A 27,658-nucleotide genomic window follows, 5' to 3' on the forward strand; every position below is an offset into this window, starting at 1 on the left:
CCCCTAATTGTTTCTAGAGGCCCCCAATTAAACGAGGAAAGTTATCCGTGCAAGATTTAGCTGAAGGTTTGAGGCTAACAATGCACAACTTCGTGCAAGTGTAGTAATGCCCTAGAAATTTTGTCAAGCCAAAAACTTTACTTCCATAACAGTTCAAGAGTATAAACGCCACAAAATTTATCAAGAATTAAACAGAAGACTATGAAAGAAAAACGAATAAAAAATATATATTGAAGTTTATTTATCTCAATCTTTGACAGCATTTTCCTTCCAATTTGAATATGTTATATGTATATAACACTAGCTAATGGTGCTGTCTTTATATTTTCATATAAGTTAATCTCGAGCTCGTACTATAGCAACGATAGCTCGTTAATTACCGCTGACAGCTTCAACAGTAGATAAGAGATTGCAACTGATACTCTATCATGTATTTACGATGCTAAACCGGATAACAACTCTCGAGGACCTCCCATGTGTGCCGGAACCCGCCTCCTTATTTCTTCAAAAGCACACATTGTTTCTGAATCAAGTCCCCCGGCAAACTGTTTTCAGGGTAATTTGAACCAACTTTAGTACGTGTATAGCTATAAGGAAATGAATTTACAATGCAGTACTTTTTCAATCCAACCAAAATGTTGCACCAGACTAATATTGATTTACCTGGTGGGCCCTGAAAGCAAATCGAACACCCTGAAGAACAAGAGCTTCCTGTGTGGACTCTCTTTCTGAACTCCTGACAGATTCTAATTCGATGCAAACTCTCTTCATGTACATTCTAGCCAGCTTCATAGACGCCTGTTTTATCTGTCATAAATACAAACAACTGAATTAGTTCGATAAAATTACTATAACGAAGCCCAAGGCCTTCCTTGTTCAAAAGGAAAGTGAGTCGGATAGTAACACATACTTTCGACACCATCCCTGAATCGAGCATCCAATCTGTAGGGATTTTGCAGTCCTTATAAGACACCATTGTGGAAGTTCGTAATGTAATTAATCTCTGTATACTACGTTCAGACCTGGTCCCACGATAGAAGATTGTGAAAATTCAGAATTCTAAGTTAAACTAGAAAGATAAGCATAAGTGGACGTAAGGAAATGTAGGCTCTTTTTCTGATTTGATATACATACTTATCTAGTAAGTTAGCCATTTTCTTCAATGCAGTTTCATATGGCATGAATGGTTCATCCTTATACGAAGAAACATCACTTTCTAGCCGTTTAAGATCACGATACTCAATAGCAGCTTCTCTCATAGCATCAGCTTTTCTCTCGGGCCAATTGAAATGTTTTAGTACTGCTCTCTCATCAGCCTGATTCATATTTGAAAAGTTTAGCCAGCTCAATAAGCTAGAGTAATCAAGTCACCTACTAGCTAGTGCAACTAGAATAACGGATCATAATGAAATATTCTATCTCATTCTCATCAAAAGACTATGAACGTACTACAATTTCAGGACTTACCAACGAAGCAAGTTCACCATCAAGCCAAACTACAAATTTCAGGACATCATCTATACTTGAATAAGCCGAAGTTTGCACTTTGTCAATAAGAGAATTTACGAACTCCCCTTTCGTCTCTATATCCCTTCTAATCTACAAACATAATTTGTACCATCTAAGAGAAAAACAATTTCATTCAAACCAAAACAATGAACTTTCAAGAAAGTTATTATTGCTTACAGCTAGCAAGTGCGATGAGCGATTTTGAATTTCTCCAACAATGCTGTTGTGTGCATTAGCAGGCACAGGGTAGTTCCGATTGGTCCCACGAGATGTCTCATTCTTTCCTTCCTGTCTCGTTAATGAATGATAGAATTGCACAATTGATGAAGTTTTTCGTGGGGTTACTGCTTTACCAGGGAGACGGGGAAGAGGTGGTGGTGGTGGGGGAGGTGCCGGTGACAATTTTGGCTGAATCTTTGGTTGGGTATCTGCAGCATTAGGAAGAGAATGCATCGATACTGAAGGCGAAGATGGAAGCTTGTTAGAACTCCTATCGATTGCAACATCTTTTCGTCCTTGCAAGATTCCCAGTTTGTGGCCAGTAAATTCCTGTACATCTTCCAGCCTGGGTCTTTGAAGACCCTCAGTAGTACTTGCTTCCATCTTTGTCCGAATTATAAAAAAACAAAAAATACCTCACAAAGTCAAAATTTTGGAACTATTCAGCTTCTAACTCACCCCTTCTTTTTTTTTTTACATGAAACTCTACATTTTCCTTGAAGATGTGTACTTTACTTTACAGATGGTATACTATTTTTCAATTCCAGAGTTTATTTTGCACTAATGTGGCATCTGAATCTAACTGAGTGAGTCGGATGTCAGACCACTCCAACCAAATGTATCGACTCAGTGAAATCTATCTAACTAAGCAAAATGGTGCTAAATTAAAATGCTAGGTGACCAAAATGTCAAAACGACGATAATGCTTGAAACCCGAAAATTGGAGTTATGATTTTAAATACATGTAAAAAAAATCATTAGAATCAAGAAAAATAAAACAAAAGAATTTAGTTCTTACCTGATCATGATTAGAACGAGCTGAATTTTTAGCCTGAGACAATTTTTCTTCATACACTCTGTTCTGCAACTGGAGTTCTTCATTCAAGCTTTGCAATTTCACCAACTGATTCCTCAAATCCAAGACTTCATCTTGTAAATTCTGAACTAAATTCTCGCTAACAGCAAGTTTCTCTTGTAATTCTTTCACTTTCACCTCTGATTCATCTCCATTTTTATCACAAACAACCGAATCAACATTCCGTCGCGGCCTCAAAAATTGCTCATTAAGAGACCTATTCCCAAACCTACTCACAGTTTTCACATCTTCATTAGTTGATAATTTGAGTTTACAATTCAAACCCAGAAGAGATCTTCTAACTTTCTGTTGACTATTAATTGAGGGACTTGATTCTGTTGGAATTGGCATAATTACAGGTCTTGATTTCAGTCCAGGCGAAACTCCATTAACAAGTTCTGATCTTGGCGATTCCTTAACAACTTTCGTTGCTGTTGATCTAAATCTAGATGGTGTTGTTTGTAAGTGAGTACTCTGCATCACCTTGTTTTCACTTGGTTTTGCTGGAATTTCTTGCTTCATTGCTTATACCAACTTGGGCTCAACAAAGGATACTGCAACAGAGTATACAAAAAAAATTCAGCTCATGGGGTCATCTCCATCAATAATCACAGAGCCAGAGAACTTAAAGTTGGTAGTAGTAGTATTTTTTGTGAGAGTTACTGAGGTTGAAGAGTTGTTGACTAACAACTAATCTAATAGTGTAGAAAAACCAAAATGCTATTTTTGAACCTACAAAAAAGAGTGTGTGTACTTTGGACCTGCTGGCTATATAATACTATATATACATCCAAGTCCCAGAAGTACCAATTTTTAATTCTCTTTTCTGTTATTTGTCTGTGTATCAAAGATTTTGATGATGCATCCAATCAAAACTCAAAAGTGCCGTGCATGATCTACGAATAATGAGACGGGCCTAGGTGGCCCATGATGTGAATAGTTTGGAAATATACTTGGGTTGCCTGGTTTGATTTGTTTAACAGTAAGTATGTTTTTTGTAATAGTGTGAGCAAGTAGCAAATATAGCTATTCTTTGACATATACTTGACATGGAGAAACGAAGACAACTAACTAATCATATTCTGGTACTGGTTTAGCTCAAAATTTGTCACTACTCTTTTGAGTTGTTGGATCACCATTATGATTGAAGCAATAAGCAAGTAAATAGCTTATGGTCCAACTATGAATCCTTTAAAGTGACAATTTATAGAGCCCACCATCGATCGAATGACAGACAAACAGAAAATTTCCAAGGTGAAGAATGCAACATAGAATTCCAAACTAAAATTTCCGACTCACACACCATTTGTCCTCGCAAGGGTTCAAAAATCATAGATATAGTGATTTCGTGAGTGAATCTTGAAGATACAGACCACTCTAATAAATAATCATATTCGAGATCTTTTTCGAAGCAATTAAGTGTGAGATTTTTGTGTCATGATGGAGAAAACAAGATTTTTCCGACAATGCTGCTTTTTCGCATAAGAAGGCAAGAATAAGCAGACAACAATTAACTTCTAAGTAAAGATTAGAGAATTAGTGTTTTGAATAAAGAATGAGTAAGTTGACAAGTACTACTACTAGTTTATGAACAAATGTTTTTGTTTTCTCTATTCAGCAATTAATGCAATGTTGAATCACACGGCACTAATCATAGTATATCAAAACATTGAATACCATACAAAAATACTTAAAGAAATGTTAATGCATATTTAGAAGAATGAGAAAGTTCCAAATGTAAAGAGTCGAGTTATATGTCTACACATGAGAAGCAATGGCATCAACTCACATGCAAATGAAAAGGAATACAATGCGCTATTGGATTGTAGTGGTGAAAAAGATTTATATTTTTGTAAAAAAAACTTAATTAGCATCAAAGTAGATGCACCTAAGGAAAACTAAGGGTTCTTTTTTAGGGACCATTTCTTGTCTCTTCCCTACTGTTTAAGGCAGAGAAGGGGTATCTAGCTAGCTAGGGTTCCCTTTCAGATGTTGGGTTTGGTAGTCATTATTCCATTGACAGCTTACCAAAAAGAATAACCCATTACACCCAACTTGAGTGTAATAACTTTCACTTAGATGCTAATTTAAGTTTAGTTCAATTCTGTCTCAGATCTTGGTTTTATTTTAATTCTGTCTCAGATCTTGGTTTTATTTTAATTATGTCTCGGATCTTGGTTCTGTACCTTTTTTTTTCTCGGAATTCCCATATTAATCATATCTAATTTCCTTTAATGGGATTATGCTTTTGTGCAAAATCCACCTTTTGTGACTTTAACATACTACTAGTTTATAGTAGTTTTGTACCATCACTAAACATCCCCTAAACACATGCATTCAAAATTGGCAAATATAAACTGGAACCTAGAAATAATCAAATGCTATTGATTTCCAGCATTTGATGATAACAAAAGAATAAAATCATCACACTGCATCCTCTAGGGCCTGGTTACCACTGTTGGGATCAAGAAAAATCTTCTAAACATTCAACTCTACACAGGCTTGCAGAAAGCTAACAAATCCGCAAAAAGTTTCCGCATATATAAGACAAGCCGTCCCGTGCATAGTCTAAACCATGGAGCTCAGCCATCTAATCTAGTTGCCTGTTGCGGAGGTATCACGGGTTTGCCTTTTGAACCAAATGCCACTTTTGTGTATGCATTGCATGAAATCAGTATTATTACAGGAGGGGACCAAAGGCAAGAAGAATGAGAGATGTGATATATTGTGGCGTGCTATCTTATATACAAGTTGAGCTAGGGATGTGGATTATGAGGGTATAAATCTGGCTAGCTAGTCTACTTAAATGCCATCACATGGTAAATAATCGACCTCTCTTGTGTGTGGCACACTGCGTATCTTACTGCAAATCGACATATTAATTAAAAATTTATTGATTTCCTGTCAGGAAAACATCCCTGGAACACAGATCTAAGTCTAAGATAAATTACTGATTTACTATCACAAAATCGTAAAAAGATAACTCTGATGATAATCAAACGAAAAGCATTTTATAAATTCAAGTTTATTACTAAATAGATTGATCAAGTTGATTACCTGATAATGGACCGAATGAAGAAATAAATAAGTAGAAGGACTCTGGTTTAATTTCTTCCCATTTGGCTATCCATCAAACGATCTTCAGATAACTCTGCCGGAGTCGAGAGGGAAAGAGATGAGTCATGAGGAAAAACAATGTTTTGTCATGTCAACTTGTTTATATAGCTAGCGTGAGTTGTAAACTGAAAAGAGAAGAGAAGAGGCTATAGAGTACTCTACGGAGAAGATAAAAAGCAGCTTTCGGCCATGAACATTCAACAACAACAACATGCGGTATTGTGAAAGTAAGAAAAACCTGATTCATTGAGAAGTTAAAAATTAACACATCTTTTGAGATGTGAATTAATAACGTTCCGTACGTTCACTAACTAATTTAATGTGACCATCAAGCAAAGAAAAAAAACCATCGTTTTTTTTTAATTTCAATTAATAATCCATTAATTTAGAGCGTCATGACTCATCAAAACGGAACATGTGTTAACATCATCTAGAGAGTGATTATATACTTCTGGCTCATATTTGTGGAGTTATGATAGACACGTGGCGTACATGCATAGATTTTATGATCTCATGATGATGTCGGACTTGAGTGACCGACTCGGAATGGTTATGAGCCAGCTCAAATCGTTGTCCTTTTAATTCTTGCATTCTCAGGCATATATATTTTCTTTAATTCAATTCAACGTCACTCATGACAAAATGGGATTCAGTTGATGAGTTGCTTTCGGTAGGTCTTAATTAACAAATGATTAATTGCACTATGGATAAAGGTAATATGATTACCATGTATAAGAGTAATTTGTAATATTAGACACTAGTTAGTGGTACAATTTTTTTTAATAATTTCAGATAATTATTTACTATAATAATTAATGTTGTACCTGGCAGATATGCATCAAATCTCAAGTAGCTCAGAGGTTGATTTCAGGTGTGGTTGTGAATCTTATGAATTTCTTTGGAGCAAGGAAAGGATTTTAGTTTAGACTCGAGAGTTATCTTGTATGATTCATACCTTCAAAAAACAAATCTTTATACTGTATGATTCAATAATAGGGCATGATTTATCTTTAGTATAAAATTATAACCGGTTTAATTAGGGACCCGTCTAATCACCGAACTGACCCCGAGTTGAACCTGTTCGGGAAATTTCTTTTCACATTTTTTCAAGCTTTATGTGGGGAATTTGGCCAACTCTAAATACAATTACTAATAACTACGTAAACCGGTTGTTCAGCTTTTGTAAGTTGGATGCCAAAAATTAGAAAACGTGAATCTTTTAGATGGACCTCGCATGTTTTTAGGCAAAAAATACAACTGCCAAGATTGAGTATATTTTATTTTTTGATGCTAAAGAAAATTTAATTAGACTGCAATGCAGTTATGATCATCTTTCAAAAGTTTGGTAATGCAATCAGGGAAATTTGATATAAAACAGAAATCTAGATCCTCATCTCTTGCTTTACGAGCTAAAGAGTGAGCTATATTATTGCCCAGTCTATGAATAAGCTTAAAAAAACAGAGTTTACTATTACTTTTACTCTTAGACTTATTTCTCTCAATAAGACTTGAGTTGAACCAATGAACCTGTGACTGCTGCTCCATGACAGATCTTGTCACATTATCACAATCCATCTCAAAAATAGCTCTATCTATCTGCAATTCCTCCAGCAAAACCACTGCCAATTCCAAAGCTTTACACTCCAAATGCTCAACCCCATAATCTTCATTCACCTCCTCTTCAAATCTGTAACCTTTAGCTCTTAAGCAATGACATGTAAAATCACGAATTATTAGCACAATACTACCTCTTTTAGTTGTTGGAATGTAAGAACCATCAATATTTATTTTAATAAATTTTTTATCAGGAGGAACCCAGACTTGAACGTGCAAGAGATTATTGCCTCTAGTATTAATACCAATGCAGTTATGACATTGTTGTATAAGGTTAGAAATTCTAGTACTGGAAGTCTGAACATTAGAGTTGGTTCCTTGGAAAACAAGAGAACACCTATCCTTCCATATGTACCACATGGTACACATTATTCTAGTCACATAATGAGCATTATTCAAACATAAGACAAAATCAGCATTTCCAGTAATGGTAAACCAAGAGATTATCCAAGTTTTCACGGAAACAAAATACCTGCAATAATATCTATGTTGACAATCATAGTTAGCCAGATAGATCTAGCAAATGGACATTCAAAAAACAGGTGATTTATAGTTTCCATACTACAGTTACACAGATGACACTCAACCTGAATTTCAGGTTTGTAAACTGCAATCTTAGCTCTAACAGGAACAATACCTTTGATGTATTTCCAAATAAAGAGCTGAACTCTATGAGAGATTTTTCATTTCCATAGGTGAGACAAAACCTATTTGGGAGTGGCATCCATAGCTACAATACTATTAATCTCTTCAGAGCATATAGTATGATAAGCACTTTTAACAAAAAAAATTCCTTTTCTGTCAGGTTTCTAAATCATAAAATCCTCTCCAGTAGTAGGAATCTGCATATTAAGGATTAGCTCAACATAATCTTGAGAAAATAGAGTATTAATAGTATTTATATTCCACACTCTTGTTCCTGGCAGGAACAAATCACAAACTAGGTTGAAATTGTTATAGATAGAAGCTCCTACAATAGGAACATGTGGGCTATCAAGACCTATAACCCAGTTATCTAGCCATATGCTAATTTTTGTACCACATCTAACTGCCCATATTGTGTGTTTTTTTATAACCTCCAATCCTGAATAGATGCTTCTCCATAACCAAGAGCATTCATTTTTCAGTTTGTCCACATGCAGAAAACTATCATCATTTGCATATTTGGCCTTAAGAATTTTGAAACAAAGAGATTCATCATCATTGCATGCTCTCCAAGCAACCTTAGCTAAAAGGGCAGAATTAAAATATTCTAGGTTTTTAAAACCTAAGCCTCCTAGAGCTTTAGGAATCATAAGCTTGTTCCATACTATGAAGAAAAGATCTTTTTCTTTCTCCCACCAAAATTGTCTTTGCAAAGTATCCATTTGAGCTATCATGGACTTAGGATTTCTAAAACTACCCATTTGATAGTGTTGAGCACATGTTTGACCATAGTAGTCCTAGCTGAGTAATTCATAATTTTACCTTTCCAGTTTTTCAACCTAGAGCCAAAAGATCGTAAAATAGGCTTAAAAGCTTTAGTTTTATCTCTTCCCAGTAACAAAGAAACTCCTAAATATTTATCAGTATCCACCATTTCAGTCATATTAAGAGCATTGGCCAGTTCTATTCTAGTTTCAGGACTTATATTATTACTAAAACAGACATTGGATTTATCAAAACTGAGCACTTGGACAAAATACATACTAAAAGTAGCAAGAACATACATAATACCAGCTATATTATGCCTGTCTTCCTTAGTGAAAAGGAGGATATCATCTGCAAATAAAAGGTGAGTTATACCTGGAGCCTTTCTAGCAGCTTTAACTCCAGAGATAACATGATTATTAGCAGCATTCCCAAGAATCCTAGAAACATATTCCATTACTATTATGAAAAGATAAGAGGATAAAGGATCCCCTTGTCTTAGTCCTCTAGTGGGGCAAAAATCTTCAGTAGGAGAACCATTAAGAAGAATAGAAATCCTAGTTGTACTTATACATTGCTCAATTAGTTTACAAAAATTTTTAGTTAAACCAATTTGCCTAAGCATTCCTAGAAGAAAAGGCCACTCAAGTCCATCAAAATCCTTGGAGAGGTCCAAATTTAAGGCCATAGTATCATTATATCCCTATTTATGTATCATTTCATGAGCTATAATTATATTATCATGAATGATTCTATCAGGCAAAAAAGCTACTTCAAAATGAGAGATAATATGCTTAAGATGAGGCTGTATTACACAAACCAACTGGCCTAAAGTCAACTGCATACTTAGTTGTGTCACCTTTGGGTATCGAAGAAAGATAGGTCTTACTGAATTATGTTGGCATGAAACCAGTAGAGAAATTTTTTTGCACAGCCTGCACAATGTCTTTACCTACAATACTCCAATTAGATTGGCATAAACCTCCTTGAAACCCATCAGGTCTTGGTGAACTCCAAGCAGACATACTTTTGACAATATCAGAAAACTATATATCTTTTGGTATTCTACAAAAACTCTCAGAAGAATCGGCCTCATTAACAACAGTAGGAACAATATCAAAGACACTTTTAGGAATTTGAACATTATTAGAACAGCTAACTGAGCTAAAATGAGAAACAAGAAGTCTAGAGATATCTTCTCTACTATCATAGCAATTGTCAGAACTATCAAAAAGACAATCTATATTTTTCCTTATCATCCTCCTATTAGAAAGAGTATGAAAGTACCTTGAGTTGTTATCAGCTTCAAGAATATTATTGTCACAAGATTTTTGCTTATAAAAATCAGTTTTGACATCAAACCAGAACTCCAATTTCTTATTAATGTCAACTAGATTTTCATGTTGAGTAACAGGATGTGGTTGATTCTGCACAACTAAAAGTTGTTCCTGCGGTTTACTAATTTTTTTATCTATATCACTAAATTTTATTTTATTCCATTGAGAAAGTCTTCTTATAGTTTCCTGATGTTTACTCGAGAGTTGATAGGTTGGAGAGCCATTAATGGTGTAATTTCAAGCAGTTTCTAATTGATTCTTAAAAGAATTATGCTTGAGCCACATGAAATAAAATTTGAAAGGTCTCCAAATTTTATTACTAACATGATCAGTTTGTCACAATATGGGACAATGATCAGAACCAGCCTGAACAAGATGATAAAGTTTTGCATTAGGAAAACTGTTAAACCAAAGATGATTTCCTAATGCCATGTTAATTCTATATTTCTTAGTACCTGTGCCCAACTTATTACTAGACCAAGTATACTCCCTACCAACATACCTTAGATCCATAAGACAACACTCATTGATTTCATTTTGCACATATTTTCCCTCTGCAGAGACAGATGAAGAAGCTATATCATGCAAGTGAATATTAAGGTCTCCAACGACTAGCCAGGGTTGTTCTAAATTTTTCGTGATTCTTTTCATAACCTCCCATTGTTCTTTCTTCTTATCTAAATATGTTGAACCACACATGAAAGTAACAAGAACATCAGTTTTAACTACATGTAGATTAAAAACTACATGAATCATATTATGAGACACTTCTTGAATATCACTTCTTAATGTAAAACTAACTGTATCTATAATAAAAGTTGTAACTAAATTTGGCTATATCAGAAGAAAGATAGATAATAATCTGCAGAAAAGTTTTAAGATATACCTGCATAGCATCTCTCTGACTTGCATTTGTGGTTTCAACAGTGCTTATACTTGAATCATTTGTTTCCATCATTGATTTTCCATGCTGATCCATATTAGTAGTAGAAGTATTAGCAGACACAATAAGTGGTTGAACATGGATATTGTGAGGTGATAGACACATTTTTGTGTCCGATTTGTCTCAATTCTATATATTGTTAGGGCTCATTTTTGTACTTATTATGGTGTTTTATTTATTTGTAGGTATTTTTGGCCAATAAACATTTTTGGAAAAAATTGGCTCGAAAAGTTGTCGGAAATTACCCAGAGGACATTTGCTATTCGGAATCTCACTTTGGATAAGGGGCATCCCATTTCCAGGCAGTTGCTAATCGCACCCCTACCCTGGATAAGGGGACACCCTTTCTTCACCAGCTCAAATCGAATTTGGCGGGAAAATATTTCAGTTGCGAACAGAATTTGGCTTCGATTTTTGGGTTATCTCTGGACAGATTCGATCACCAGATTTAATTGGGCTGGACTCTAAAGGCATAAACAGGGCTGGCCTAAGTAATTTAACGGAGCAAAATGGGATGGATAACTGATTCTCAACGCACGAAGGAATACTAGTTTTCTCGGGTTTTTAAAGCAGAGTTTTAGTCGGGAGGTTTTAAGGCAAATATGGAAGTTGCGTGGGAGTTAAGAGAAGAATATCTTTTCTGCAAGATTTGGCTCAATCAGAGGGAATTTTGAGTATACAAGGAATCTCAGAAGTCGCATAGGAAATAAATAAAAAGAAGAAAAGAATACGGTAACTTTCAAGGAAGGAAACAAAAGATTTCGTGAATGTTAATTAACTCTGTTGTGTATAAATAGAGAGATCGAAGTTCAAGGAAGGTCTGTCGAGTAGTTTGGGGCCTTTACGTAGTTTAAGGGAAGCTCTGGTGCGAAGAAATCACACTGCAGAGAAAGTTGCAGCAGCAGGAGGAAGAAGACGAAGCTGAAGAACATTGGACAGACGAAGACAGTCGCAGAATCCGTGGCCTTTTCTTTCAAAATTCAATCACTTTGTAACAATTTCTGTAACAATTATTCAGAGTTCGCAACATTTCTGTGTTAGGGTGTTCTGTAACAGTGGTTCGTGACAATTATATCCGTTACAAACACGCTGTTTTATACCTTCTCTTCTTTTTAATCATCTTTTGAGCAACAGACACGTATTTTGAGATCGTGATTAATATGAGGAGCTAAACCCCATTGTTGAGGCGATAGAGGAAGCTATTTTTCCAACAAAAAGTGGTATATTCTTATTTATTTATTTATTGCAATTATTTTTATGATTGTTTTGCCTTGATTGAAAATTGTTAAAATGATTCTTGTTAAGCAATTGTTATTTCTTTTGATAGAGCATGCTTGGACCTAGGTTTTTGATGTTCTATGCTTCGGATTTACACCTGTTATTTTGAGAATCCACTTGTTGCAATAGTTTAGAATCAAATTGAACGAAAAAATTGCATGAATATAAATATTGGATTAAGTTATTTTGAACTTGGAAAATAGTGGAATCTTAGCCTCAGTGTTTCTTTTAGTATTGATATCATCTTTGATTGAGTTTGTTATAATTTTTAGTGAGTTTTCTATTTTAATATTAGGATTTAAGTCTAATTAATATCCTTCACAAGTCTGAGAATCGAATCGCTTTTACCACTATCTACAAATCACATCATGAGGATTCCTAGATGGTTCACTATTTAGGATAGAATTTATCATTCTCTTAGATTGTCTCCCATCATATCTTTATTCAAAAAAGGGTTCATCAGTACCCATCTCATCAATTACATTATCTTCCATATCTTGTTCAATAGTATCTTCAGCAACAGTTTTGTCTTCTTTTAGGTGGGCTTCATATTCAGCTTCAGACAGTCCATCTAGATAAAGAAGATGGGACCATTCCAGACACTTACTGTCATCATGATCAATGACAAAACATTTGTCACATATCTTCTTAGGTTTCATCTCCCAATGATATCTTATCCAAACTTTTTCAACAGACATAGTATTTCACCAGCCTCCATGATGAAGTGGTTCATTCAGTTTTATCTCCAGTCTAGCTTTAATTGTATTACCATATCTTGGTCTACATTTTCGGGGGACAGTCGAAATCTTTTTACTCATAAATCCAATAGATTCATCAACCACTGCACTGGTTAGATGTTCCAGCTTTAGGTATTTGAATTGTAACATGTAAATCTGATGAGTGAAATTGTAATCCTTAACAAGAACACTATTTGTATATTTTAGCACAGCAAAGAGTGCTTCTCCCACTAACCAAGGACCATTTTGAATGAGTTCATCCCTTTCTTCTTCAGAGTTAAGTCTCACCAGCATAAGATTATGACCCATAACTCTAATCTGCTTGTTTCTATATCTCCTCCAAAGAGTGTTGATTTCTCCTCTAATGATTCTTATATCAATCTTATGTTTCCACATTAGTTTTCCAAATATTCCAAAGTTCCATTCTTCAGCAGCTACATTAACTGTTTGTTGTGATCTAACAACTCTCCTTCTCTCCGAAAGATCAATTGTTGCTTTCTTCAGTTGCCTTGAAAGTTGGTTGATACGATTCTCAGAGGAATTTGTCGTTGCCAGAATAATGTTGTTTGTCTCTACTAATATGGAGTACTGGTTATGATTTTGAAAAGTCCCTTAAGGATACTTCTCTGCATTTATATTCTCACCGGTATTTCTAGGGTTTATACTATGTTACATTTTTCTGTTAAGAAAATACCGGAAATCTGGTAATTGACCCTCAATAAAAGGATAGGAATATCTAGTGTGAGATGTGTGATAATTTATGAATAAGGCAGGATAATAATTATCCCTCATAGGACGGCTGTAATTACAGAACTTTGACGGGGGAAAGTTTGAATTTGAAATCCATGGAGAAGATGAAAATTGTTATGATTGATCTGATGAAAATGAGGAAAAGTTTGGGTTTTTACCTGATTCTAGTCTAAGCTTAAACATAGACTTCTACTACCAATATTGACCATCACATACTTGATGGTTAGCATCACTGCTTGTAAAAACACATTCTTCAACACCATTGTTCTTGATTCAAGGAAGTTCCACATGTTAAACAGAAAAACATCACTCGGGAGACCTGCAGGGAGGAAATTAGTTTCCCATTAGAGTCAGGATTCTTAAAAGAAATAATTAGTTATCAAAATTAAAAAAAAATTAAAAACCCAAAAACTAGGATATCCTTAGGAAAACACATACCATTATATGAGTTCCACAATCATTAATGGTGAAATTATAAACATATTTTAAAGAAATTATAAACATATTTCAAAGAAATCGAAAGAAGAAAAGAGATTTAAAAGAAGATTTTAGTAATCATTTTCCAGATTAGATCAAATGGATTACGAAAAATCTTAAGATTTTGAAAAAACGATTTTGCAAATGAGTTAACTCATTAATCGCCCGATTTACAGAGTTTCTCTCTCAAAGGACCTAGCTTTTTGATAAAGGAAATCTGGTCGTTTGATAAGCTCGACAGACGGAGTATATAGCTAGGTTGCTAGACAAGTCACACAGACAACCAAGGTGGTTGAGATTTGGGTAGCACGCAGGCGTCTAAAATGGTCATGTGTCCGTTTCATACTCGTGTGCGACATTTGGACGCATGCGTCTTAATAACAGACATATTGGTGACATCACATGCATATGTCACACACTATTTCAGTATGAATGTCTATTGAAAATGGTTGAATTTTTTGTATATATATTATTTTATTAGTATATACGTTTACGTTTACACAAATTAGTTATTTATGTTTACACAAATTAGTTATTTATCAATAATTTTAACAATGAGAATTTACATAATGGAAAATATCACTAATTTCATAATGTATCTGTGTCCTAATTTTTGAGAATTCGTTCGTGTCTGCGTCAGTACAAGCAACACAGGTTGAGATCAAACCAGATTCCAGTTATAGAAGGAGAGAAGTGTTGGTTGAAACACGACGAAGCGAGAGAGACGAGCGCAGCTGAATTCTTTTTTCTTTTTTGCTTAATGGGATTTTCCTTTCAAAAATTCTATCCAGACATATAGAAACAAAAATGATGGGGGCTGAGCTATGGCCTGTGGTCCACATTATGTTACACGGTTACAGCTCCATAAGAAACTCGAGCCAGAATACTAATACAAAAGAACATTTTGCAGCACCATATCACGCACTGATTGCATGCGCGCAACAAGTTGAGTTACGAATAAAACAATAAAACAAAGTTGCAAGGTTGACCTGCAAAAGAGACCAGCAATGTTGCACAGGAGTTGGACACTGCTTTTAACCGTTATAAACTAACAAAATGGGCGAAATGCAAGTGTAGAGCGCAGACTAATGTCTAACCTAAGCCAATTAGCCAAGGTCGCAAGATAGCGTTTAAGGACCACAAATTAGTTATAGGGGCCGACTGGGTTTGCAGTTTTTCTCATTATCGAAGCCCATTTGGTCAAGTTGGCGAGGCTCAAACAAAGTCACAAACACAATACACGATGACATAATTTGCACAGAATCTCCAGCAAAACCAAACGAATCTATTTTGTCATGGATGTAAACTATTTGTACTTAGTTTCTTCCTAAACAAATTAGGATTTTTAAATTACACATTGTTGATTAAAAGAATAAAAATCAACCACCTTCTTCATCTTCACTTTCATCGCTATACGAAACAAGACTTCCAAGAGTACCTTTAACTGGACTACTATGAGACTTATCATTGTTATCACCAACGGATGTTTTAGCAGTGTCCGAAGAAGGCTGATTACCTGGTGAACTAACTTGTTCCGTCTTAGCCTTCTTTGCTTGTGGCTTTACTTTTATAATCAATCCTCCTAATGGTTTTGTTGGTGGATTCTTTCTTCTGAGTGGCTTCACTTCCTATTGTGCAACCAAAGGAAAAAAAGAAATGAGGATACCATTTCATATTATCGGTTTCAAGCCTGGCGCCTAATCTGTTTGTACATGGATTAAGATATTCATGCATAGTAATATATTAGTTGATGACTCACCTCCACCTTTGGTACAGGGGGTGTTTCTTTGATTTCATGTAGAGCTGTAGAATGAACTGCAACTGCTACCTGAAAGTAAAAGCCGGTAAACATCTTAAGAAAAGATAAGAACACAAACAGTGTTCAACAGTAAGCTTGATACAACACAATTTTGGTATAAAATTATCCGTGACCAAAATAACACTCATTTCAAAGGTTTATGAGAGATACTGAAGCTATATACTAGTTAATGAATTACTTGGAAACTCCGAAGTTGTTGGGCTTCTTCATCTGCTATTTGCCGTTCATATGCCTTTCTCGTCTAGACATAAAAAAAAAAAGAAAAAAAAAGCTATCCGATTTAAACAGAATAATGGAAATGGATTGGAACGAGGGTTGTATGTGAAGCAGAAATCGTAATTTGTATCAATTATCGAAGCTCACCATTTCAATATTGTCTAGAAACTCTGTCTCATCCTCATCTAAAGCTTTGGGTGGCCCTGCCGTTGGATAGAGTAAAACATTAATCTTTCTAAGAAGAATATATACAGATATACTCATCATATAAAAGAGTACAACATTCACTCAAAATACTATCTATTAGCCAGCTACGTAAGAAAGACACTACAATTGGATACACGAGTTTGTTGAAGTATTTCAGGAAATGTTCCAGCTACAACCCAACTGAATTTGAAGCTATTTAGGTTTCTTAATTACTTATATTAATCCATAACATCACAAATGTGACTGTTCATAACCAGTAACATTATTATGTACAGCTATTTGCATGTAATATGAGTCCCTAACAAAAGCCTCTTACGCATAACCAATCATCCATGGACGAATATTAAACGAAAAGTGGTAGCCAAGTCACTCACTATGCCTTATCTTTTCATTGAATTCTGCATCCTTCTTATCCTTATTATCCTGCAGAATCTGACATAATAAAGAAAAACAATAATCACTAAAAGGCATACAAATTAGCTCCAAAGAAAACCATGCTACATGCCACTTGCATCGTAGGTACTTGTGTGCTGCCGTGGATGGTGGCGCCAATCCATTAGCCCTCAGTCTCCAGGATGGTCGAGCAATCAATGGTCAGCACTTTCACGGCCATGATCGGGTTTATAGGGTGAATGCCATGATCGGGTTTAAAGGGCTTCATGTCCCCATGCGTGAGCAAGTGGCGTGCAACTAATAAGTGCCCTATGATTTTCTCTCTAAAAAGAAGAAACAACCCACATTACAGCTAACTTGAGCATACTGCCTTTTAGGGTTTACATATAACATAATGAATCAAAATTACAACTAGAAGTTAAGCTACAAAAAAGAAAACCCACAATCCATCATCATCACAATTCTGTTTCAATTATTCAAATTATTCAGTTAAAAAACCGAATTTAAGCTAAAACTAGAGAGAGAGAACGGAATTGAACCTCAAAGAGGGGTCTATCTCTCTGAGCAGTTCCATCTTCAGGTCTTTCTCCTCTAGTTTTCTTGGCTTCAGTTAACTGCAATTAATCAATAAATACACATAAAAAAATGACCTAATTTGATAAAAAATTTATACATTGTGGAATTAGGATGTTGAAGGGACGAACCTGTCCTTCTGAGACGAAGTTCATTAACCTAATAGTCGAAGAAGGATCTTCTTCTGCCATGCTTTAATCACGCCTTTGCTCTCTTTCTTCTTGTCTCTTTCTTCTTCTTCTCAAGAAACAGTATGGATTTGGAATATCACTCTTGTCTTTCTTCTGCTTCTCGAATTTAAAAGGAAAGAATTGAGGAAGAACTTTCAGGAATGAAAATTTCATGATTTATAAAGGGATAACAGTTCTACTAAGTGTTGATACCGTTTCATATAAGACAAAAAGATCTCACCGATCCTGACCGTTGGATCGATGAAACGGTATCAACACTTAGTAGGACTGGTATCCCCCTTTATAAATCGTGGAAAATTTGTTCAACAGTTTAATTCTGAAATCTTAGGGCTGTGAATGGGTACAGATTATCCGGAACCGGTTGGTTTGTGGTAGAACCGATTACGACCCATTAATGGGTGCCAGAATTTTTAAAGTAAAATGGATGTATTATTATCAATAACATCCTTGGTATTAAATATCCTGGCTTGATCGGGGTATACCCAGATTAATTGAGGTATACCTAATGAGACAAAATCCAAGATATTTAGAAGTAAAATAGACCACCCCTTAACCCTATATTTTCTAAAATGGCTAATATATCCTTGTTTAATTAATATTAAAAAAATCTGATTAGGTTAATTAATTGAGTTTAGATTAAAATTTGAAATTATGAGATTAAACCTTTTATATGTCTTATGAGTTCGATTTCGATCAAAAAATTTGGTTTTGAAAATGTGAAAGGTCGGTAAGGTCGACGTTTGAATAAGGTGCCGACTAAGTTTCGCCGACATCGTCTGCATTTGAATAAGGTGCCGACTAACTATAGTCGGCATGGTCCGCGGATGAAGAAGACGCCGACATTTCTTACACCGGAAGGGTCTTTGAATGAGGAATATGGCGACTATCTTGGGTCAGCAATCTTACGGTCGGCATGTAAATATTTTCTCCAATGTCGACTACCGTGTAACCGGCATGCAAATAATTTCTAACATTGCCGACTGACTTATAGTCGGCATTCTAATAATTTCTAACCTCGCCGACCTGTAGTTATACCCAACAGAAAACAGAATATGGGAAGATGTAATACACTTTATTCATGCAATTTTGGTTACTACATTGATTGAAACATAAAATATAACTCCTTGTCGACGGAAAAAAGAATGCACTTAGCATGTGCATCGAGCCTTTGAACCCCTAGGCGACCCTAGTGGACGAGTTATAGTCTCGTGAGGATTTACATAGAGATCTACCCACAAAACCTACACTAAAACCATCAATCTTCGTTGGAGGAATCTCAGTCATCTCCGTCCTGCATGAAGTCCGGGGCATACTTCGGGATTTTGAATACCATGAATTCATAGCTTGCATCGAATGCGAATGCTTCCCCCTTTTTCTCCAAGTAGCGCGCTTTGATGACTTCATGGTACAAAAGCAAAACACAAACTTACTTTGTTAGTGGTGTTTAGTAGGAAGACCAAACAACATGGATCACGTAAAATAAACCACAAACATACTTACAAATTGTTCAGTAGACAAGTTGAAGTTGGTAGCGTTGAAAATCCAGGGTTGGAGAGCTAAAAACGCAAGTATCGCATTTTGGATGACTAGGTGCATATCATGGACTTTTTGAACACTTATTCCATTAGGATTTCCAAACTTTTGCCTAAATTGGTTGTGTACCCTACCTCAAAAGGTTACAACATCCACCCTTACGGAGGACTGATGTCTAACTCGATTTTCCGCGTACCACGCTTTGGTGATTGTCAAATCTTCATTTGAATCAAATGATGTCATTGTTGTATGTAGAGGTATTGGGAGAGTTAGATAGAGTGTATAATGATATGAGCTTTGGAGAGTATATGCAAATAGGTGTGTGTTGTTTTGTACATAGAACGTATTTATAGGATAGTGTCCAAATTTGGCCGTTATAGTGCCTAAGTACAAGTCAATCAATGCAATTGTACTTGCAAAAAAAATTGAATTTTGAATTCGCCGGGGCGGTTTTGTTTCCCCAATATGACGACTAAGTTTGGACAACAGGGTCTTAATTTTCTTACCCTGCCGACCTTATTATGATTTTAGGCATCAGGAGTTCATTTTTTTCTGTTTAACCGGCGGAATGGTATTTTTTCATTAGCGTGCCGGCTTGATTATAGTCGACAAGGTCGTAATTTTATAACCCTACCGACCTTATTCCTTTAAGGCATCAGGAAAAGGTGTTTTTTGCAGCAGATAGTCGGCAAGGTCGATAATCTAATACCTTGCCGGCATTCAAACAACTGGCAAGTTGGTAATTTTCTTACCTTGCCGACCCTGGTAACTACACCATTTCTGCTGTCAGGGCTGGCAGTCTGACAGTTCACAACCTTGTCGGCCCTGGTTAAGTCAGCAATGTAACTTAACAAAATCATGCCAGCTGAACTATTGAAACTTTACATAAATAAACAAACCATTCATTCAACAACTAGAAATCCAACATTTTTTGTCCAAAATACGAAAACATGTCCCATAAACCTTAAAAAAACATTTGTCCAACCATTAACCTTAACATTTGTCTACCACAACATAAAGAAATAAATTAGGAATGCATTCATTCACCGCCACGGCCACGAACACGACCCCGTTTAGTACCACCACCACTACTACTACATTCACCACCACGGAACGACCCCTCTTTTTGTCAGCATTCATCTTGGCTTGTGCTTCCCTCCTGGATTTTTCTTCCCTCTTTACTTCAGCATCATCTTGCTTGAACAATTCATAGGCATCCTTATTGTCAACATTGCTAGCAAAGTCAATGTGCAATCGACAAAGGCTCTCCTCTTTCTCTCGTGCAGCACATCACCCTCACAAGGCTCTTCAAATGCTCCTTCTATTTTCAATTAAACAACAAACAATTAATAGAATGATTCGATAATTTAATCTTAAAACGGTAAGAACAACTCTAAAAAATACTTACAAAGAACTTAAAACTTGTTGATGGGTCTTTCAATGTCGTCTTCCTCTTACGAGCCAATTCTTCAGTAGTCATTTCCCTAATCATAGTAGGACGAGCCCAACCCAAGTACCACGTCATGTATCTCTCATGAGCTTCATGACAAACTCGTATCGACTTTACGGCCACGTCTTCCGTTCCAATGATCGCTAACTGGCGTTGGAGCGTAAGTGACGACAATACTTTTTTGGCACGTGCTGCAGTCCTCCCTTACCAATTTAAAGTCCGGCTCAGCATCGAAATGGGGTTCTTCTTGGATGTAACCCAATTGTCGCATTACCCGATGTGGATCGTACATTGAATATCCATGGGTTAAAAACAAGGGACCGTAGTATAATACAACATTATCTCTCCTTTGGATTAAACCTTGATTTCTAGCATCTCGATACAGATCAAATATTACCTCATCCGCAGTCAATTTGTCAATGGCGATTCGGATTTTGGTAAGATGTCGCGGCATTTCCTTATCCTGACCATCCTTAAAATTGTATCTTTGTCCTCTTGGCTTATCAATCGCAACATTCTCATCCACTTTGAGGTAGGAGTTGGCTTTCACTAAAATAGGGAAGTTCTCATATATCCAAACCTATGCAAACACAAAGTTTAGTAAGAATCTTATCTTACTAGAATTTTGCAAATATAAATAATATAGACAATAAAATTACATGGAAGAGACATATATTTCCGTTAACTTGCGCAATAAGTGCCCTTAAAGCCTTTGTCAACTCACTGTTCAAGAAGGCAACCACCGCAGTACCCCAAGAATACTCATGCATCTTATCTAAGGGATCCAATAGTTGCATATACCTGACGTCGACCAAGCTTCCGGAACTGTCGGGGAAGATACATTTTCCCAGGACGTATAGCAAATAAGCTGACGCAGTAGCATTGATTCGGACCAAATCCACCCTTCCTCATTATAGATTTTATTGGTCCCAGATAATACGTCCTTCAACTTCTTCAGATTAAACTTCTAGCTTAGATGACCATCCTTCACCACAAGCATAGACTCCGTCTTAATCTGATCTCAACCGAACAAAGTTTTGGTCAATTTGAAGATACCCTCCCAAGAAATTTTATTATCGAATCCCTCACCGTCATAGGTGTTGTAAACACCTTGATATTTACCTATTGTTTATGCTTTCTTCGTGAGTTTTCTTGTAAATTATGTATCTTATGTTTGCTTTTGAGTTTAATAGGTACTTTGGAGTCATTATGAGCAAAAGAAGGAGAAAACGTCCATTTGGAACAAAAAGAACAAAAAACGTCAATTTTTATGTGCAACTGCTATTGGAAGCGGAGCCGAGCCAAGCCAACCATTGCAGCTTAGTCTAGAGAAGCAAGGAAAATATATTCTTGGTTGGCCCTTATCTACTCTACCAGGGTGGCTATAGCCATTTTCATTTCCTACAGAGCCCTAAAATTCATAGAGAAATCATTTCTCTCATCATTACTGTATATCTGTCTAAAACTGAGAGAGAGAGGCGGCTGCTGTTGATAATGAACTCAGGGGAGATAGAGAAGAAGCTATTATTGTTGAGAGAATCAGATCGAAGATATGAGATACTTCTGAAATTGAGAAAGAGAGGAGTAAATGGAGGCGGCTGTCTGAGATTCTCCATCTGAGATCAACGAGCACAAGGTGGATTCGAGAAGATGATCGAGATAACTGGGTTGTTGTTGAATGAAGTTCAGGGGAGAATCGGGAGATTGAAGATAACTGGCTGCTGTTGAGATTAGAGAGATGGTTGAAACTCAGGGGAACGAATTTATGAGAACTAACTAATGGGTTTGATTAAATCGAAGATTTGGTAGAACAAAGAAGTGATTCGAGTTGATTTGGAGATGCTGGTGGCGCTATTATGCAATGGGTATGCTTCTGATTTATAGTTTGGATTTTGGATCCGAGTCAAGCAGTAATTCATGGGTCTCTGGTGAAATTGGAGACTAGGGTTTGAATTGATGCTGTTGAAATGAGTTTGGGAGGAAGAACTGGAAAAGGGGTGAAGTCAGATTCAATAATATGAGCAGAGATTCAAGTCTGTGTAGTGTTGAGTGAGTTGCAAAAACTACAGAAGAATCTAAAAAGAATTAGTGGTTGGTGGAGAGGAAATTGGTGGTTGTTGGCACTGAAGCTCATGTTCTCTGTTGGTGGATGATTGCAGGTGTGTGTGCTATGTATGGCAGTGCAGGCGATGATAAGACTGCAAGAATTTACAGAGAAACAGTTTCGTACTGTTCTAATTGATCCAACAGTTTGCTCAACAACAATGCCTGCTTGTGAGTAAGCTTCCTGTCCACGAGAAGCCATATTGGCTATAACAATGAACATGACCGCACCAGAGATTACGAGCAAAGGAATAGAGGATAACATGACAAGTGTGAGAAGCCACCCTTTGACGAACGCAATTACAAAACCTCCTAGGAATGTCCCAATCAGCTGGATAAAGTTTCCAACCTGCAGATGAGCAATTATTGGAACTTAAAATGATTGTGACAAATGACACAAGTCTGCAGTTTTTTTGTTCATAGAATTTCTGTTACCTTCTCGCCCATTGCATTTTGAATGAGAACGGTATCACCTGACATCCTCCCAACAACTTCTCCTGTATTTGTCTCTTTGTCAAAGAAACCGATTTCTTGCTTAAGTAAACTCTTGAAGTACAAACTTCGAATCCGTGCCGCCTGTCTCTCCCCAGTGACCGTCCAGCAGGCCACCTCTGACAAATATCAATTATAGTTCTTTCTTAAGTGTTCATAGTGGAAATCTGTCTCCCTAATGCATACCGTTAGACTGGACTCTGGAGTACATAAAATCTGAAAACTAACAACTTACGGAAGAACGATGCTATACCAGCCCCCACAGCCAAATAGACAAACTCTAACGCTACCTGACACCGTCAATAATAGATTTGTAACTTAGTTCATGTCAAATAGAACACTGAGTTGAAAAGCATAAGAATTCTACAAAAATGTGATAAAGAATCTATTTTTCCTTCTCACCTTTGAAACTTGTTTAACAACATCTGTGGTTCCTGCCGTATTTCCGAAAGAGTTAACGAGATTTCCAATGATAATGGACATGATAGGCATTGTCGCTCCATTTGCAAAAGCTGCAATTACACCGATGACCATCAACGCAATATCTTTAGAATCTGCAAATGCAAATAGCTTGAAAAATGGAACGACGCTGAGTTTCTCATCTTCTACTTTAGCCTTCTCAGAATTTTGTTGGCCTACTGTGTTCGCCGAACTACTATCTGGTTCTGTTCCAGGTGAACGGTTCTTAGATGCAATAGTCAGGTTTTCATTGTTTGTGTTTTCTTCATCCATGCTGCAAAATCTACAGCGTATTCTTTTACTTGCTTTCTACTGCTGAAATATTAACCCTGTACCAAAAGTTTCTGCAAGTTTAGTAAACGAAATAATATCATGAAATTATTCAACATGAAAACATGAATTCAAGAAACTATATTATGAGTTGTAATTTGAAAAGGAAACAAATTTGATGGAAGAAACTTACTTCAAAAACTGAGAATCTCGCACAGTAACTTTACTACAAGAACTAGAAGTTGTATCTAGCTACATCATCATCAGTAAATATATGCCAGAACAAAACCAAAAGCAATAGTAAGAACAATTAACAGCAAATGATATTTCGGTTCGGAATTGATCCAAGTTTGCAAGCCAACTTATATTAAAATTACTGAAAGTGAGATGCTACCTAAATACAGTAATTCATGACAATATGAATTCACATTTTTATATCCTTAAAGTCTTCATTTCGTGTTCGGGCTAATATATTTTTTTCAAGACAATTCCCTCTAAAGCAACACAACTGATTCTAGTCATGTATACTCAATTGACTTTAGCCAGTGATGGTAGTTTAAATGGGTTGACAGAAATGAAAACTTAAATCTATACTGTCTTAGAAAATCAAGACATTTTTTGGACTTTTAAGTGCATATCCATTAAATCATTTGTAACTCGTTTATAATCAAACAAATCAAAACTCAAGTGAACTCGTTTCAGTTAAAGTCCCCATAACAGTAGCTTAATAATCAACGAATTTTTGGGGACCATGATTCTATTTTTAGTAAGACATTTAGAAGTAAATCTAGGTCATCCTTTATCTAGATATTTCTATTAATACCTAAATTATTCTCCTGATTAATTTTGGGTAATGATTAATGAAATGATTAAGCTAAAGAAGTAGAATTATTGAGAGAGTAAAGTTAGAGAAGATGAAGAAGAAAAACATGGATTTTTTTTTTTCTAATTCACTAAGCTTGAGTATTCAAGCGATGATAGCTCATCTGATTCTTCATCTCCATCCTCTCCTAGAGTATTTGTTAATCTTTACAATGATCGAGATATGAGTTATTCATAAAACTGTAAATTTTTATAAAAATTTCCTGCTAGGTTCAGGTAGGTCGGTTACCAAGTGTGAAGAACAGGTAACCGAACACGTAGTTCGGTTAATAAATGTCAAGAACATATAACCGAACACAGAGTTCGGTTTCTTTCTTCAAACACGCATGTAGCCGAACTTTGGTAATAAGATTTACAAAGGTATGTTCGGTTAGTTCGCAAACTTCAACGCAACCAAGTTCCCAACTGAACTGCAGGCTAAAAGTAACCTAGTATTAGAAGTTCAGTTGGTTCGCAAACTTCAACATATTTTGCGAATCAACCGAAATGGGCTTATATATGCATATATGCAATTAGACAAATGTTCGGTTACTACGAAATTTATTTCTTGGCGAATTATGTAGAGTTCAGTTACGAAGTTTCAAAGGTAGAGTTCGGTTACAAAGAAAACTTTAACATTTTTGCGAACGAACCGAACTTTTGGATTTCTCATTATTTTCGTAAATTAAAGTTCGATGATATCCTTATTTTGCGAAGGAACCGAATTTACGGACTTGTGTTGTTCTAATACAAGGAGTTCAATTAAAAGTATTTTTTGCGAATCAACCGAACTCTGAGTTCGGTTAAGAAAAAAATAATTCGTGATAACCGAACTTTTTGCGACGAAACCGAACGTTTTGCGACGTAACCGAACTTTTCTCTGGAAAAAAAAAACTCCATTAAACCTCTCCGCAACTTCCATTTTCAACTCATTTTGATGATTACTTCACATTTATTCAACCAAAAACGAATGACAAGTAATGGGTTTGTGAGAATATCTTTGTTAATGTTTTAAGTTAAGCTATATATATAGAGGTGGTGGTGGTAATCGGTGGTTGGAGGTGGTGATAATCGGAGGTGGTGATGGTGGTAATCGACGGTGGTGGATGGTGGTGGTGGTAATCGGTGGTTGGTGGTGGTGATAATCGGAGGTGGTGGTGGTAATCGGCGGTGGTGGGAGGAGGTGGTGGTTATATATATATAGGTGGTTATTAGGTTGGTTTTAAATTAAATTAGATTAAGGGTAGGTTAGTCATTTCAACACTTTTAGACACCCCTTATAACTATAGGGAGGGTGGCCTAATAAAACCATGGTCCCCTCAAAAAAATCATGGTCCCTACAAAATCATTCTTTTGGAAACAAGGATTGATATAAAAGAAAAGTCTTCTACAACTTGGTGAAGACGTATTATTCTTGGAGCTTTGGAGATAGACGTTTTTACTTACACTACTAGGGTTTGCTTTACTTTCATCTTCTTTATTTAATTAATATTTTTGTGATGAACTTCATAGCTATGAGTAGCTAAATTGATATTATTGGTTAAGGATGTAGTCATATTTCTAAAACTTGTGCTTGATTAATGCATTAGTTTTCTCTCTTGATTATCGTTCAAATCTCTACTGTTTTTAATAATCACATGATTGATGTATTGTGACAGGACTTAAATGTTTGTTTAGTTAAGTGGCCGATTAATTGAACTTGCATCCTTGTACATAGCTATTTTAGGGTTTTTTATCGAGCGATAACTCCAAATACAAGTAGCATGATTTGATTACGGTTTGTAGTGATACACTCTTGTGATTATATGTAGAGTTTGACCCTTGTCCGAATTGTCATGCGCAATATATGATAATTGCATTGATTAGCCTATTTCCAAATCTTAATGCTCCTAGGAATTGAACTTAATTAGCGCAAGGCGTTAGGTTCTTCTTTAGGTAGAATTCACATACGCAACTCTAATGTGTGTTGATGAACTTAGGAAATTAATAAATTATCTTGCTCTCTTGATACTCTAGGCTTTTGATGATAAAGAGGTTAAATTGTAATTCTAATCATGTATGCAAGCACATGTTTAAGATTGAAGATGAATTCCTTGACCAATATCTTTCTCTCATTGATTATTTCTCCAATTTACTTTGCTTTTGATTTACTATTATTGCTTACATAAAAATCAGAAATCCCCTCAATTGGTTACTTTAGGAAATTGAATACATAATAACTACAATTGCCTCTCTGTGGAAACGAACCCTTTCTTATCATATACTTTAGGAAAGTGAAATTGTTTTTGACGCATACGACAGCGATCACACTGATTGTTTTTCCCTCAACCTCGAGGCCTAGAATTTTATGAGCATCATCGGGAGTTATCGCCATCTCACCGAATGGGAATAACATTGTATCAGTCTCTCCGTAGAACCTCCCACAGAATGCAGATACGGTAACTCTATCATGCTCAATATTCGAGCTTTCCACCGCATGCCACAACCCGGAGTTCTTGACAATCGCTTGCACCTCGTCACACTCATCGTCAAGATCCAAGTTCTTAGTCACTGAACATGAAGCTTGGCGCCTCATGAGACGGATGGCATGATTGTGATCCTAAATGCCAAAAAAAAAATGAAAAGAAAAGAAATACAAACACTTGACGCAAATTTAAGATAGATACACTTAAATAAAAAAAACAAAGATGGATTGAGATTACTTACGATAGTATTATGGATTTGACATGCCCATGAGTCTTTGTATCCAAAAAGAACATGTCCACCATATTTTGGGGTTCCCTTTGGAGGATCACCTGGTTTCAGTCTTACCATCAAGTGAGAGGGAGGCATGTGGGAATCAAC

At 36.0% G+C, this 27,658-nt stretch overlaps 3 protein-coding genes and 1 long non-coding RNA gene across 6 annotated transcripts; all 4 read right to left on the bottom strand.

Annotated features, from left to right (window-relative positions):
* Positions 1-200: 200 nt before the first annotated feature.
* LOC113347057 (protein CHUP1, chloroplastic-like) lies at positions 201-5,916 on the bottom strand. 2 transcript variants are annotated; one of them, XM_026590643.1, is made up of 8 exons: positions 5,642-5,916; positions 2,528-3,138; positions 1,687-2,112; positions 1,468-1,599; positions 1,135-1,316; positions 911-1,022; positions 664-807; positions 201-545 (listed from the first exon to the last, which is right to left on the bottom strand). In XM_026590643.1, exons 2-8 carry the CDS (start codon positions 3,104-3,106, stop codon positions 435-437), a joined length of 1,686 nt encoding a protein of 561 aa, XP_026446428.1. In that variant the 5' UTR covers positions 3,107-3,138; positions 5,642-5,916; the 3' UTR covers positions 201-434. The 2 variants fall into 2 exon arrangements, with proteins under 2 accessions (XP_026446428.1, XP_026446429.1); XM_026590644.1 differs by lacking the exon at positions 5,642-5,916 and having other exon boundaries at positions 2,528-3,376.
* A 9,596-nt stretch (positions 5,917-15,512) lies between these two features.
* LOC113353010 (protein FAM192A-like) lies at positions 15,513-17,784 on the bottom strand. The gene is made up of 7 exons (XM_026596732.1): positions 17,587-17,784; positions 17,422-17,496; positions 16,864-16,921; positions 16,430-16,485; positions 16,245-16,307; positions 16,007-16,075; positions 15,513-15,875 (listed from the first exon to the last, which is right to left on the bottom strand). The coding sequence occupies exons 1-7, from the start codon at positions 17,644-17,646 to the stop codon at positions 15,627-15,629; spliced, it is 630 nt and encodes a 209-aa protein (XP_026452517.1). The 5' UTR covers positions 17,647-17,784; the 3' UTR covers positions 15,513-15,626.
* Positions 17,785-20,137: 2,353 nt separating this feature from the next.
* On the bottom strand, positions 20,138-22,594 carry LOC113347058. 2 transcript variants are annotated; one of them, XR_003358711.1, is made up of 3 exons: positions 21,431-22,594; positions 20,588-21,209; positions 20,138-20,500 (listed from the first exon to the last, which is right to left on the bottom strand). It is a non-coding gene; the product is annotated as an uncharacterized LOC113347058 (long non-coding RNA). The 2 variants fall into 2 exon arrangements; XR_003358712.1 differs by lacking the exon at positions 21,431-22,594 and adding an exon at positions 21,354-21,377.
* Positions 22,595-22,704: 110 nt separating this feature from the next.
* On the bottom strand, positions 22,705-24,275 carry LOC113350703 (ABC transporter B family member 11-like). Its single transcript, XM_026594834.1, has 6 exons — positions 24,147-24,275; positions 23,627-24,012; positions 23,460-23,514; positions 23,168-23,343; positions 22,842-23,081; positions 22,705-22,797 (listed from the first exon to the last, which is right to left on the bottom strand). The coding sequence occupies exons 2-6, from the start codon at positions 23,954-23,956 to the stop codon at positions 22,705-22,707; spliced, it is 894 nt and encodes a 297-aa protein (XP_026450619.1). The 5' UTR covers positions 23,957-24,012; positions 24,147-24,275.
* Between the last annotated feature and the right edge of the window lie 3,383 nt (positions 24,276-27,658).

Source organism: Papaver somniferum, chromosome 2, assembly GCF_003573695.1.
Source record: "Papaver somniferum cultivar HN1 chromosome 2, ASM357369v1, whole genome shotgun sequence".
NCBI classification, from domain to species: Eukaryota; Viridiplantae; Streptophyta; class Magnoliopsida; order Ranunculales; family Papaveraceae; genus Papaver; species Papaver somniferum.